General features: G+C 32.0%; 1 protein-coding gene across 1 annotated transcript in view; it reads right to left on the bottom strand.

Annotated features, from left to right (window-relative positions):
- LOC114133081 (uncharacterized) overlaps positions 1–15,377 on the bottom strand; it is a 44,414-nt gene that overhangs the window by 16,259 nt on the left and 12,778 nt on the right. Inside the window, exon 2 of the mRNA XM_050197795.1 lies at positions 4,133–4,765. Within this exon, the coding sequence (XP_050053752.1) occupies positions 4,133–4,765 (633 nt within the window). The remainder of the gene's footprint in view (positions 1–4,132; positions 4,766–15,377) is intronic.

The following is a 15,377-nucleotide window of genomic DNA, read 5'->3' as shown; positions in this document are numbered from 1 at the left end:
ACAAATGCATGTGTCAAGCGGGATAAAATAAACTAACTAAACTTGTAAATGTTTTTAAATCACCCACGACCTCATTCGTTTTAACACCACGTGGCCCTTCCACAATATATGAATATCTGTAAAAACGAGACTTATTTTCTTTCGTTAGTTGTGTTTAACCATGAACACAAATAATAATAATAATAATAATATTATCGATAATACCCACCTTTATCGTGTCAATCACAATGTGATGGGAACATAATAATATACACAGACAGAGTACAGGCATTGGGCTTAGCACAGAATACAGAACATATTGTAAATGGAAGTGCCTCTGATAAGCTGATCGATTTTTTACAACAATATAGAGATGAAGTCTCGTTAAATTTTGGTTTGTCAATAACATTTTTAATATGGTAGCGAGCATTCTGTTATATTTTATTTCATTGTGATAGATGATTACGATTTTAATAAAAACCGTAGTAGGTAATGACGGACCAAATTATTTTTAATGAACAATACTATGCAAATATAGATTCTATACTTCTATGAATTAATTTATATTCGTTTAAATATTAAATAATAATATGAGTAAGTGATTTTTCATACGCGTGAAATTTACACAATGCATATTACCGTGGTGTACTTAAATATTGTATTCATCAAGACTCAAGTAAAATTACTGAAAATTGAACAAACATTAATCTAATAACATATATTCAAAGTTAAATAAATATTAACTTAAGCACACGAGTTGAAATTTGTTTTAAATTATTATTAAGTTAAACACGTTTCTAACTTTTGTCTTATCGTTTTTACCCATATATTTTAAGGGAATTTAACACCGAATTTTCTATTCTCTATTTAATATACGTGAAATATAGTAATTTAGATGTGTTCTTTGCTAAATCTTTTAATTTATCTAGTGAAGTAATAATACATCTGAAAACAGATGTGAATTTTTCATTACATCTACTTCCCCACATTTTTGATTATATCACCTTCAAATTTAAATCTAAAAAAAATTATATTAAAAAAGTAGAAATTAAAAACTATCATAATATTTTAATTTTTAAAGAAATAATAACTAAAAAAAATGTGAGGATAAAGTTGATCTCAAGTAAACTTAAAAATTAAAATCTATTTTAGAGATTTCTTAATTCTTATCACTTCACTAGACCAATTGGTATATGTTTGGCAAAAACCACGTCTTAAATTTCTTTTCTATGTGTGTATTAAACAAAGACAGAAACGGTCGGTATAAGATCTCCTTAATTTAATAACGCGTGTAAAATATTTTTTAAGTAATTGGAAACCATGTTATTCTATTTTATCTATTGTATTAATGTAGAAATAAATAATCAAATCGTCTTGTAGTAACTGCTAAGAGGTTACATTCGTGTCGCCTTGATATATTTAATCGTATACCGGTAAACCACCCGGTGATGTCGAAATTATTCTAAACCCGATATTACTTGTAACATATATTCCTATAAAAAAATAGAAAAGTCCTAAATTGTTTATTTTTTCCATTGACTCAAATTACATAAATCAGGCTCAGAGTGCGTACGTCTTAAATTGCTACTGCACACAATTTCAAGACTCGTTACTGAAGCGATTTAATGTAATTCCATTTCATATATAATATATATATTATATCGGATGATACGTATTTCATCCAATAAGAACACTTCTTTATTTTTGTTACCAAGGATTGAAATAATATATTATACGCACTATTAAATGTTTTCTTGTTATTTTTTTTCCTTTTAGAATTTAGGATACCTGCGTTATATTTCTAATATAATACCTAAGCATTTTGTTTTTTTCTCCGTTAATTCGTAGGTACTTAACCCAATTATTACCGTTGTTAGATAAAACAATATAATAACGCTGTAAATCTACAATATTATGTAAATGATCTTTGAAATATAATGTGGCAATTGTACAAGGCCAATCGAAGAGACATCATAATGCACAATAATAGATATCATTAATGAAATATACCACAATAAATTTACCAAGGTTATAGCTGTTTAGACTTTTCAAATCCATACAATGACAGTAGGTACGGATTTACGATTAATAATATTATTTTTTGAATAAACAGACACGGAGAAAAAGACAAACGACGATGTCGACTGTTGCAGTTGTAAAGTCTACTCGCAACAAAAATAAAATAAAATAAATCGTGGTTCCCTATCGTCCATGGTTATTCTTACCTAGTCATAAAGAGTAAACCATGATATGGACGGCAATCCATTTCGTCCAAGTTTACCGAGTATACAAAGACCTGCTGTGGGTTTCACGACCTCTCTGCAGCGAAATTCACGGACGGACGCGTTCGGAAAGTTGCCAGTGAAACATTTATACGTATCACTGAAATCCGGCGAGGTTCTACACTCATGCGGTCCGACCACGATAAGCACAGTGAATGTACCCATTGATAATATTGTTTTACGTATAGCCTGGTTTCCATTACATAGTGTCATGTCGTGTTCCATATATTCCATGTGCAGCCAAGTAATTACTATACGTAGACGTTTTATAAAAATAACTAGATAGCCGTATATTCGATTTTATTTAAGTCGGTAGTCGTATTCCAATAAGGCAATGATTACAATAGTATTATTGTATTATGTATTTTAAATCTGCATAAAAGTACATAACCTATCGAAGTATTTGTTATGTAAACACTGTCCTGTTGGCTTATCATCGATCACCGTAAGACTTAAACGTTCCTATATGGAAATGTAATAGGCAGTCCAGTGGCGTAGTCAGGGGCCAAAGGGGTCATTACCCCTCCTATCGGCCGTATTTTTTTTTTATTTATGATTTTATATCAGCACGTCCATAGACTATGAATAAAAAGTATATAAGGTTAATTGGTTTGGCCTTAGCTACAATAAATAAAGATTTAGAAGAATGAGTTTTATGAAATATAAATGAGTATAAATATCTTTCATGAATTTTTAATTTAATTGTATATATTTGAATATAAATATAAAACACTTATTTTTCATACTTAATAAATAAGTTCATATTATATATACTCTTTATGCTCATAATGTAAATACATAAAGATTTTTTTTTTATTGTTTCCTATGAATTTTTAAATTTTGTATTATTTAACATTTTGTACATCACCATCACGCGTCGTTGTTTTTTTCTTCGTACCTACATTAAATTTATTTTATTATCGAAAAAAGTGTAATTTTTTTCATAAAATATGTTAGAATGTCTGATTCAAAAGTTGAAAATTCAATAATAAGATAGCTGAATACATAAAAGAATTTTCGTATGAAACATTTCAAAGCGATTGAAACGTTCTATATTCAAAATGTTGTGAAAATCGGTAAGGTCGCAGCTGTCAAATAATTCAACTTATTTCCACTACCAAACATCAACAAAATAAGGAGGTGAATGGTAACGTGGGTAACGTTATTGTTGGTATCACAGTTTCAAGTTTAAAAATGAATTGCACTGAATTAAATAAACAAAAAATATTTTTTTTCAATAAAAATATTAAGTAAGTTGCTTTTTGTATGAACAATGTACATACGATTATTTCGGTTTTTTTTTTTTTTTATTGAAATAATACCTATACTCATTATTCATAAATCACCGTGATCAATTAAAATTTTCAAAAAGTTTTATGGTCACAAGTTCAAACATAACGAAAAAATAATATTAAAAAGTTATTTTGTTTAAAATAGATAAACAAAATTAATCCAAATAGTTTGTATTATCTTTTAACTATATAGTTCAAATGGATCCTGCGCTTGATATTATCACGAAAGTAATTAAAAATAAAATTGAAATATAGCATTAACTCAATACATATATTTTAATAAACGAACTAAAGTTAAAAAAAAAAAAAAGTTCAGTACTTTTTTTGACACTGCTAATAAAAATATGTACCTATTATTATGATATTATATTATATATTTTAAGCCCGACTAACTAAATAATTTCGTAAAACCGACGATATGGTAGAAAAAATAAAAACGACATCGCAAACTGCGAAATTTTCGGTCGACTCGAGTAAATCACTATTTGAAAGTATATAATATTACAATATGTAACGCTCAACTGCAGTCTATTAACTACCTACGTATTATAATAATATAATTATTGACGGGGTACTCACTGTACACGACCATCGGGTGCCAGGCCGATCGGCGTTCGGAGTTCCAGTCCTCCACTTGGCACCTGTACTCGCCGGTCAGCTCGGCGGTGGGCCGCTCGACCAGGAGGACCCGGTGCAGGAACGACCGGTCGGTGCGCGGCGTCTCGGCGGTGACGTCCACGGTGCGACCGCTGAGCGGGCCGAGACCGCCGCCCGCCTCGGGACCGCCGCCGGCTATCCACTGGTACACCTGTTCGTTGTCGTTGATGATGGCCATCATCGCGTCGTCGGGCACCGCCGGCACGGGGTTCCGCCGGAAGTACCACTTGACCACCAGGCCGCGTTCCTTCTGCAACTGCTCCATGGCCGCGTCCATGGCCAGATCCGGTGCCGGCGACGACGACCTCCGGTCGCGGGCGCTGTTGGCCGCGGACGCGCTTCCGTTGGCCGGCAGCGGCGGATGTGTGGCCGGGACCACGTCGCCGTTCTCGTCGTCGTTCTCGCCGCCCTCCAGCGCGTAAACGCAGCCCAACAGCAGTGGCGGTGGCGAGCCGCCGGCCGCCGGGTCGGGTTTGGCGTCGTACGACCGCACCACCGGCGGCACGTCCACCCTGACCACTCGCACGACGTCTATATGGTTCAACGCCGCTTGGTCTGTGGACAAACGAAAATAACGACATCAGTCTCGTCTCTAATCCCAAAAAAGCTATTCGAATGACGCGAGTAAACTATTTTGTACGTATATAGGATAGGATATAACATAATGTCGTGTAACTATAGCTTGGATTCGATTCCGTCTTGGAGTTATCGCGCTCAAAATATAAACTGTCGCAGTTTACCGTCGACCGAGAACTCAACTCGTTAAATTATATCCCATATAGTATTGGTATACTTAATAATATAAAACTATGTCTGATCGTCGATGAAACGACTTTTTTCCAGGCAAATACGCATCATGTGCGTTTGAAAATAGTTGCAAGTGTAGAACTTAACGTTTGTAAAACACGTTAATCATACTGTAGGTGTTTCGTTGTATTTTGTTTTTTTGTTTTTTTTTTTTTTTTATTGACAACGGATTTTAACATTTACTATAGTTTAACATTTTAACTTTCTAACCGACTTACAAAAAGTTAACGGGACAATTTAAGAGATCGTGTTTAAAATTATACAAAAGAAGAGAATTAATAACACACAAAAGTTAACTGAAATAATAATTGTCTTACGTTAATCCAATTACTATCTATATAACCGTTAAAGGTAAACATAATATATATAGTACATACAATGTACGTATTCTTTTTTCTATTATAACATTCTTTATTGTCTTGTGTCTTCTGCTTGGTCGGCTATAAGATTATGATAATAAATTACACATTATATTACTTTGTATATATATATTATATATATAGTAGTCGTTGCAATATAATATATGGCATGTAAACAGCAAAGTTTGACTATATATTTCTTATTACGTCGTTAACCGATAAATAACCGAACCGATAATAATTTTGAAATTCCCTCAGTAAGTATAGCGTGGATTATATTATGATGATCAATTCGCACACAAGTGCACAAATCGAAAAAGTATACTATATACAGCATGATGATGGAATACACGTTGACGAGAAATATACGATACGACTATTTGAGACATAAAATACGTCGTATATAATAGATAATATTATAATATATGACATAAGTGAAACAATGTAAGTATATAAAATTAATAAATTTAAAGACCGTCACTGCAATAACTGTGTATAATTCTAACGAAAACTATACATCGCCGAAGTCAAACAGCGTCTATTAGCGATATAATAGCTTGCGACGTGTAGGTGTACCTATTGAATTATGACTCCATACAAGCTTTTTTAAAGTTTTGATTTTTTTTAACCAAATTTACATCAACGAAAACTTTTATTTTTAGTAAAAGCTAAGATAAATTTAACACCCTGACATACTCTAATATATTGAATTTGTAAGAATAGTGTACGGACTTTTGGTATACATTATTTTATTAAAATATTATTGTATGAAAAAAATACAAGTTCGGCCGACCTTTTATATATACATCCCATGAGACTATGCTTCAGAATTTGGATAGTATAATATATTAATGTATGGGGCCGATGGATACAATGCAATTGGACTCTTGAAAAAAATAAATACTAATATATAACATATGTGAATGAAAAATTTCTGTTTTTGCTTCGGTTCACGCAACTATTATACACCTATAAGTAACCTACGACGATGTATATCAATCAAAACGAGAAAAGTATCTATGCGTTTGTACAATAATATATTTTCAACAAAACTATAGATAATAATATTGTTTATGCATATGTAATATGTATATATACACTTAGGTATAATATAATATAAATAATTTGTTTTTTTTTCTGCGTATACTCGTGGGAAATTTATAACGTAATAATATTATGTCTCTATCTCTCTTCATACAAATATATATATATTATACATGTATAATATTCGTATATTATTATATATTTTGTTATCCTACGTTGGAAAGAAAAATATATAATATAATATAATAATACAAAATTGGGAAAAATTCTTATTTCAGTAGACAATGTACACTGACCACATTGTTGACTACCTATGTTTGTTTACATGTAACCACCGATGCCGAAAAATACACATATTATTATTATAACCAATTCGACCTGGTATAACGGTGTATAGACTGTAAATGTTGCACATAATAATACTTGATGGCGTAACGATATTGACCGCGTGGTCTCTTCAGCTGCAGCGCACTTAATTCGACATGGTGTCTATCATTTTGGCAGTTACGACAGATGTTCGGAACGTCAAAATAACATTAAAACAAAAAAAACCTTAGACTCACCGACCATGCACTATGGTTGTTTGTTTCTAATGTATTCAGAGTTTCAAAAATAAAAATAAAAAGAAACAAAGTATACACATATGACATAGTGCAGAACTTATACATCATAAAATTGAAAAAAAGAAAAAAGAAAAGATATTGAGATCGAAACTTTGTAAAAATCTGACAAAAAACTGACCTGTACCCTTAGTTTATTTTCTAAGTATATAGTGAGTATCGATATGCCGGTAGTATAGATTTTTTATGATTTATAAAACCAAATTTTATTATTTTGCGATTAGTTCTTTGGAATGAAAAAAAAAAATCATTATACCTACTTAATGATATTGTAAATAATTAAAAAAAAAAAATGAGCTTAATATTAATGTCTATAAAATAATAATAAAGTATTTATGTATTTTGCATTTTATCTCTCCGAAGTCACAAGTCTTTGTTATACTTATATACACTTTAATTATTAATTTTGTACCTTTCAAAACCAGTATTCAATAAAAAAAAAAAATGAAACTGAAAAACTTTATTCTGTAATAATTTTAATAACCGAAAAAAAATTTATTTTTAAAACCTAAATTACAATCGATAAACGAGGTTTATCAGATTATTATATTATTACTGTTAATATTATAATACGCTAACAAAATGCGCACTATAATTTAGTAAAATGTAACGTAATAGGCACTCCCAAATACATTATTATTTAAACACTAACCGTATATTTTATACATTTACGAATGACTGCATACAATAAACATTCATCCATGATACATATTATAATGAGTAGGTACTTCCGATTACAGCGTTTATACGTAAGATAAATGCAGTAGCCATATATTATAATATTATGACGAGGGATTTAGGCTTATGAACCATTGTATAAGTCGTATTCGTAAATACGAATATTGTAGCTTATTTTATAAACGTGTCGGTAACTGAAGTGAGAGAATTAAAGACACGAATTAATGTAAGTTTCGTAAATGCGAATAATGTCGCACGAAGACCCTATACTCTATAGGTAGCTGGCAATAGGACGTTTTATAATACTTGTTAGACATTATTGTGTGAAGGCTTCGTGCATAGCACTAGTGCAGGTCATAATTTAATCAGCTATTCGCATTCTCGGACTTGAACAAAATAATTGTGAAATGACTACTATATTATAATATACTATTAGTAAACAGTAACCAGTAATCCACGGTATTAAATATTAATATCAAACGTCATAATATTGTTATACTTAACGATAGTAATAAATACACGACTCTAAACAAATGCCGTGGGAATGATTTTAGGAAAAATAAAATTTTTTGCTTTATTCACACAGTTTAATGAGAACGAGTTTTGAAAAAATGATTTTTAAACGCTCAACAGATTTCAATTACCAACGAACTTCAAATTGAGCAATGAGCTGTGTAACCGACAATAAACAGCCAATAGATAATATATAAGAATATTGTATACACAGTTATGTTTATCTATATATATGTGTGTGTGTGTGTCTACCGGTAATATTATATTGTGACACTATCTGAGCAATTATAAATCTACGCGTGAGGTGAATTTCCTTCCGGTAAACAGTGGTGGTAGACTTCCGGCGCGGGACTGGTGGTCGATAAAAACGTGAATGTGGCGTTGTACTGTACTGGTTGGGTGGTGCCAGGTGGATGGATCACGGTGGGTGTGTTATAAAAATAGACGATCCGAGACAATATTAAACGACCGGATGACTGGACACGAGCTCACTTCGTAAACATAATAATATTATTATTATCGTCACGTAGGTAATCCGATATCGTTTTAATAGTAGCCGTACGCGAAGAAGAAGCAATAATATAATGAAGCGTTGGTGGTGTCCGTCTCCGACGGGGTCGTGCGCGGGTTTTCTTCGGGGAGAAATCGAAACCGAACACGTCTTACCGGATGTATATTGTACATAATATTTCCCGTCCGAGACGAAATCTTAGTTATTCTACGACAACGATCCCCACACATATTGTGAACCTTTTGTTATTATACACGCCTTGTCGGAGAAAAATACAATTTATTTCGGAACTAGCTTTTATTTTCAAAATCCTATTAAGACTAATGGACGTTTCAATATTGCATTATATGCACACGTTGTATATTAACAGTTATATAATAATACATAGCATTATAGACATGTACACGAGTATTACATTTTGGTGACTTATTTTTATTACATTGTTATATATTTACATTCTTGAAATGATGTTTTTTATTTATTTATTTTTTTTTTTTAACACAGTCGATTCGTCGAAATCTATAACCGATTATATTCTAAAGCCCGTCTTCGTAAAAATATTTTTATTTTTTATTTCCGAGTCAATTTTACGGACTTTGGCGATATAGAAAGGAAATACAGTTATAAATAAACGTTTAATAAATATATTGTACTCCATCGAAGTAGAGATACTGTGATGCCTATGAAATGGAACACGGGTGAAGCTGGTACGTTAGCTTTTAAATCATATTTTCCAAATCCAATTATTTTTCGTCAGTAAATGCGATTAATTAAAAAAAAAATCTACGTCGTACACCTTTAGAAACAGTGAGAACTAAAATGTAATTTATGGCACCAGTGGCTTAAAGAAAATTGAAAGATGTAATGCATATAATAATATATATATAAAAATAATAAGCATAGAGTGTACTTTCTACGAGTATACCATAAATATAATGCGTTAGCTGTGTTTAAAATAATATACTTAGCCTCATCGCTAAATATTATTATTAGCAACGAAATCACAAAAACTTACTCAGGCGCTTCCAAAAAAAAAAAAAAAAATTTATAAATATATAATCTAAACTGCAGCACCGTCATCGTCGTCATGTTGGCGACACAACGCGACGGTTAAATTTAGCAAACACCACGCGCGAAATCCTTTGGCCCACCGCCTCCATTTTATAAAATATTATACAGAAAACAGTTTAATTTGGATATGTCGTAAGCAAGGCTACGCTATCAATAACACAATGTTCAATGTAGTCACAAACACTCTATAATGCATAGAAAATCAAATCGATCTCGCCTACGGCGATTTGGTATAACAACAATTACAAACCATAATATTACTCATAAGTGCCAAACCATATGATCTTTAAGTAATCATATTCAATATAATTATTAAAACAAACTTTTTGAGATTTTCCTTTTGACAACTCAATTATTTTTCCTTGCGCTTAAAGCGACAAACCAGAAAAAAAAATAGTTACTTTGAAGTAAAAGTACTGAAAAGACTCAATTTAAAAACCTTATAGATAGGATATAATGATATATTATGAAACTTTTGGATCAATTCTAATCGAAAGTACGCACAAAAAAAAATTAAATACATTTAAATACAAATAGGTAATCTCATACACAGTTATACTTGGAATGTATCATATTTGAACTCTGGTTTCATCGCTTGTCAACACATGTTAGAATACAATATAATATTATAGTTAATTTATCAATGTATGTAGTGTGTATTATGTTCAGAAATAAGTAAAGAACACAAAAAGTTGATTAATTTATTCGAAAAAAAAATAGTAATACATATTATATTACTTAGTAATTTAGTATAAAAATTTTAAATTATATTTTACTAAAATACAGCATTAAAAAATCAGTACAAATTTATAATATTGGTTATTGATCATCGAGTTTCGAAGATATATGAAGTAAAAAATAATCATTATTATAAACAAACTCTCGTTGTATCTTAATGTTATCATTTTATTCATTTTACTAATTTTTCACAAAATATACGATTTCTTGAGTATTTTAGATTCCATATTTCTGTAAAAGTATAAAATATAATAATATATACAGTGCATAGTCGTACGCACACTATATATTATGTATTAATAAAAAATTCATATTACACAAGGAAATTTGCATTTCTTTGAGCACGTCCTTGAACAATGACGAGCACAGTGTAGAGTAATTATTTATAACAAACCAGTGGATTACACACATTATAACATAATACGTAGGTATAATGTTATGCTTCTGGATCGTTGTTTTATGACGACACAACTATTATCATTATAATACTGTAGAGTGTAGATGCTGTGTGATTTTTATATATTGAGTTTCTTGCAAAGCTTTCGTCGTAATAATATTGTGACAGTTATTCGGAACTTATATACTTTCATAACATAATAGAAAACTACGTCAAATTGTAATATATACCTGCTTATCTATTTTAACCAAGACACTCAATATTTTAATAACTTTATTCATGAACATATTTTTTCCACACTATTTTAAATTGTGAAAAAATCATTTTCGAGAAACAAATAAGGTATTATTTTTTATCAAAGTAATTGTTTTTCTCTTTTAAGTTTTAAACCACAAAAGAATTTTTAATTTCATACTCCGGAGCATAATACTTAACTACCGACATTTTTCGGGTCACTCCAATATTCCGCTCGTATAAACGTTAAATACTTTCAACTTAAATAATACTCTTCCAAAATTCGATTGTTACACATTTAAGTACTCTAAAAATATCTTGTTTTGGAACAAAGAATTAAAAATTCACGTTATCATTACGAAAATATATAATTTTCTGGAAAAATGTTGTTTAAATGACTTTAAATTATGTAAAAAAAAATAAAAATATATTTTTACATTATTATACTCAGATGTAAACCACTCAGTATGTATACAACATAATGTTTTATATAAAAAAAAAATTAAAAATAATGATCAATTATACTACGCATAAAACTGCAGAACAATATACCTCTAAATATAATTACATCAGTATACCGTAATATAAACCGAAGTATAATTGTGACGTTTAGCACTGGTAAACCACGTATCGAACAAAATATTGTATTATTATGATTGTTTTTATTATACGATGTGATGCGCATCAGTGGTGAGTGTCATTTGTATGCGTTCGTCGCACTATTTTTCGAAAGAGAGTATAATACATAATGGCACCTAATTTATTTTCCCCTAACACCGTGGGTCAAATATTTTATTATACATCAAACATTTTTACTTCTCTAAAACATGGTTGTAGTATTATTGCACAAGAGTAGTGGTGTATCGTATAGGAGAATCCAAGAATCGACGGATGGCATATATGAGACTGTATAATATGCGGAATGATGATGGGATTTTTTTTTTTTTTTTGTACAAATATCATGCCCCGCAGTGATTTAAATTCATAAAAACTAGATCAAAATTAAATAATAATTAAATAACGTTGTATAATGAAATATATATATTTTAATTTTAATATACGGAAAATATACAAACATTTCAAAATATAACCATGCATCAGTTTTATGGTGAAAAAAAATAATGTTAATTTATTGATATCAAATTAAATCAACAGCATACTTTCAGATTCGATGATATTATATGCAATATACTAATATAGGTTAGATAAAAAAACAAATGTATTTTTCAAATTTTAATTTTGGCAAGGTTTCACTTATGTTTACACCCGTGAAATAATTTATTTGTTTCAACGTCGGTCGGTTAAATACAAAACAATATATCGGCAATAATAATATTATTGTCAGTATAGTATAAAATATGTAATAATATACACAATTATTATATGTGTCCAACAGCGCCAACCTACACCATATTACAATATTTTATTGAACCCCCCACACCTCGGTTTTATCTATACATATTACTGTAGTAACTATTTAATGTTTATTTTGCTGAACAGTATAACAATGCGTGATATAATTACGATGTCGCTCTGTTGTTTTATAATTTATTTACATGCACTCGGTTTGAATACGCACGCTGAAATCCAATTACCACATATTGATAAATGTCCGAATGGCCACGTCTAATTAACGTGTAGGTACGTTTATTCAATTTCTCTTAATTGCAGCAAATACAATATTAGTCACAGTCTGGTGGTGTAAATAGTAGTGAAAAGTTTCTTAACACTTGATATAAACTTTATTTCACGAAAATTTTTCACTATACTTCAGGTTAACTAACCGACTTCTTTTACGGAACTAATCGTAATTAAGAGTTTTTAATAAAGAAATTTATTTTAAGCTATAATACTGTTGAGTATAAAATACTCCCCGAGTAGCATTATAATGTTAAAGAAAATATACCTCGATCCGGTGTCAAAATTATGTAAAACGCAAAACAAAAAAAAAAGTACAGGGAAGATGCTGTGATTTAAAGTTTATAAAACAAAGAAATAATACTAATATTTGGTAAAGGGTGGCAAATGAAAACAATTAAAACGAAGAATATTAATTTATTGTCACCTTTCATTATTAAAACGAAAGACGCTAGTCCCAAGATTGTCAAACAATGAAAATGTATGAGTGATCATATCAAAGTCAAAAGTTTTAATTATGGCTCAAGAGTGACTATATATAGATACAATAAAACTTTTGATTTTCAAATGCAAATTTAATAATCTAAAAAAGAATATTTCTCAAGAAATGTTTATGGATACAAAAACAAAATACGAAACGGTAGTTTCTTTTTAAAAAAAAAATCTTATAGATGAGCGTAGGGGATTACAATAAGGGACATCCCTCGTTACTTTACTCCTCTTATATTTATGCTTTGAAGACTCATAAATGAAAAAAAAAAAAAAAACTATTCGTTCGATGTCCACAAAAATATTAAGAACAGTATTCCACTTCATTCAGTGAAAAATAAATACAAATTGCGAATAAATATAAAGTCTAAAAAGTAAAAATGATTTAAAATGTTAGAAATCCACGATCTTTGATTTAAAAAAAAAAAAATCAATGTTTTTCGGAATGACGAGTATTCACTGTTCAAAGAATCACTGCACCCATTATTTTTTATTTTTTGCGCGGAAAAAATATTTGAAATAAAACGGATTGTCGATAGACCGTGAACGATAAACCACTATACAACAACATCACGTCTATCATAAATCGACTTGTTGCAGTTTAGACTTTTATATTATATCATTTCGACGTCAAGAAAACTCGAGCACCGTTTCCGTCTCGACCGACGACGCGCGGGAGGATCGGATCGACTTGATCTATCCGATGCAGATTATCGTCGGTATAACCAAATAGCCAATTAAAAGTTTTGGGCACGGTATATTAATATATTTATTACCACACCGCCCGTGCACCACGGATACGCTCAAAGCGGTATATACCTACAGCGTCGACAACAACCAGCATATTATATACCTATATTATAATAATGTACACGATATTATGTGTTCGGATGCGCTGCGTTATAATGGCGTAGCACACTATAAACGATGAACTCGGGATTAGATCGATCGCATTCTGTTAGCAACGTTTTATCACGATATAATAATATTGTAATATCTCGCGTATCCGAGGCCGCGTGTTGGCGGCACACGGCGCGGCGGTGGTGAGGTATAAACGGCGGCGTTGGCGCGCAAGAACAACGCGTATCGAATTACGATCGCAACGCGTGTGCGCGGTCTTCTGCTGGGCCGCCGTTTTGCCGAGCAAACATGACATCGGAAAACCCGTTACAGCATTCGGGTCGGAACGGCCGACCGCCCGTAGGGGAATCGATTACGGTGCACAATCGACCGGAGGCGATCATCGGTACGATATCATATTATTGTTATTATATAGGCAAAAGACGAAGCGAAGTATAATGATCGCGACAAACGACGACGACGACGATAATATCGTATAATGATATCGTTGACGGTCGTAACCCTCTGTGTCGGGTCTCGCCCGGTGGAGCTGCAGCAACCACCTGCTCAGGTCCGAGTACCTATACGTCTCGCGTGTACCTACCGGAAACGCCGAGTGACGATTACTCGCGTTCCGCTGGTCTCCTCGGAAAAACGTTGTCGTCGTCGTCGTACGCCAACAGAGCACAACGGCTGATTACGACACACACACGAGCGCGCGCTTGCGGGCTGTGGCTTGCCGTAGTGTTATGCCTACGGGCTCCGAAGGGGTTCTGAAACAAATGACGTCTCTCATCACGGCTTACGACCAGTTGTTAAGGTCGGGCACACGCGTTCGCCGTTCGCGTTACGGGTTGTTGGAGTCGCGTTCCGCCGACTGATCGTCCGGCCACCGTCGTCATGTAACCGCGAAAATATAATAACTATACCTACCAGCTAATACCTATACATCTGCAGGCGCATGTGTATGTTGCGTTACACCGCTCTCCGCGATATCATCACCGTACAATTATCGTACACAATATAATAATAATATAATACGGAAACCATAATAATAATATATACGTATTTAATGTAAAAATATGTCTGTAGCACGTGTGCGTGTGTGTCACGCATACCGGTTACCGGGTCGTCGGTTCGTCTATTATTATTATTATTATACTATATAGTATGCGAGTTGTAGCTGCACAACTACTGTACGATCGCCGTTCGCCGTATGCTCCGCTCG

Source organism: Aphis gossypii, chromosome 1 (assembly GCF_020184175.1).
Source record: "Aphis gossypii isolate Hap1 chromosome 1, ASM2018417v2, whole genome shotgun sequence".
Taxonomy (NCBI): Eukaryota; Metazoa; Arthropoda; class Insecta; order Hemiptera; family Aphididae; genus Aphis; species Aphis gossypii.
Note: the sequence above shows the minus strand (reverse complement) of the source record. Positions and strands in the feature narration are given on the sequence as shown.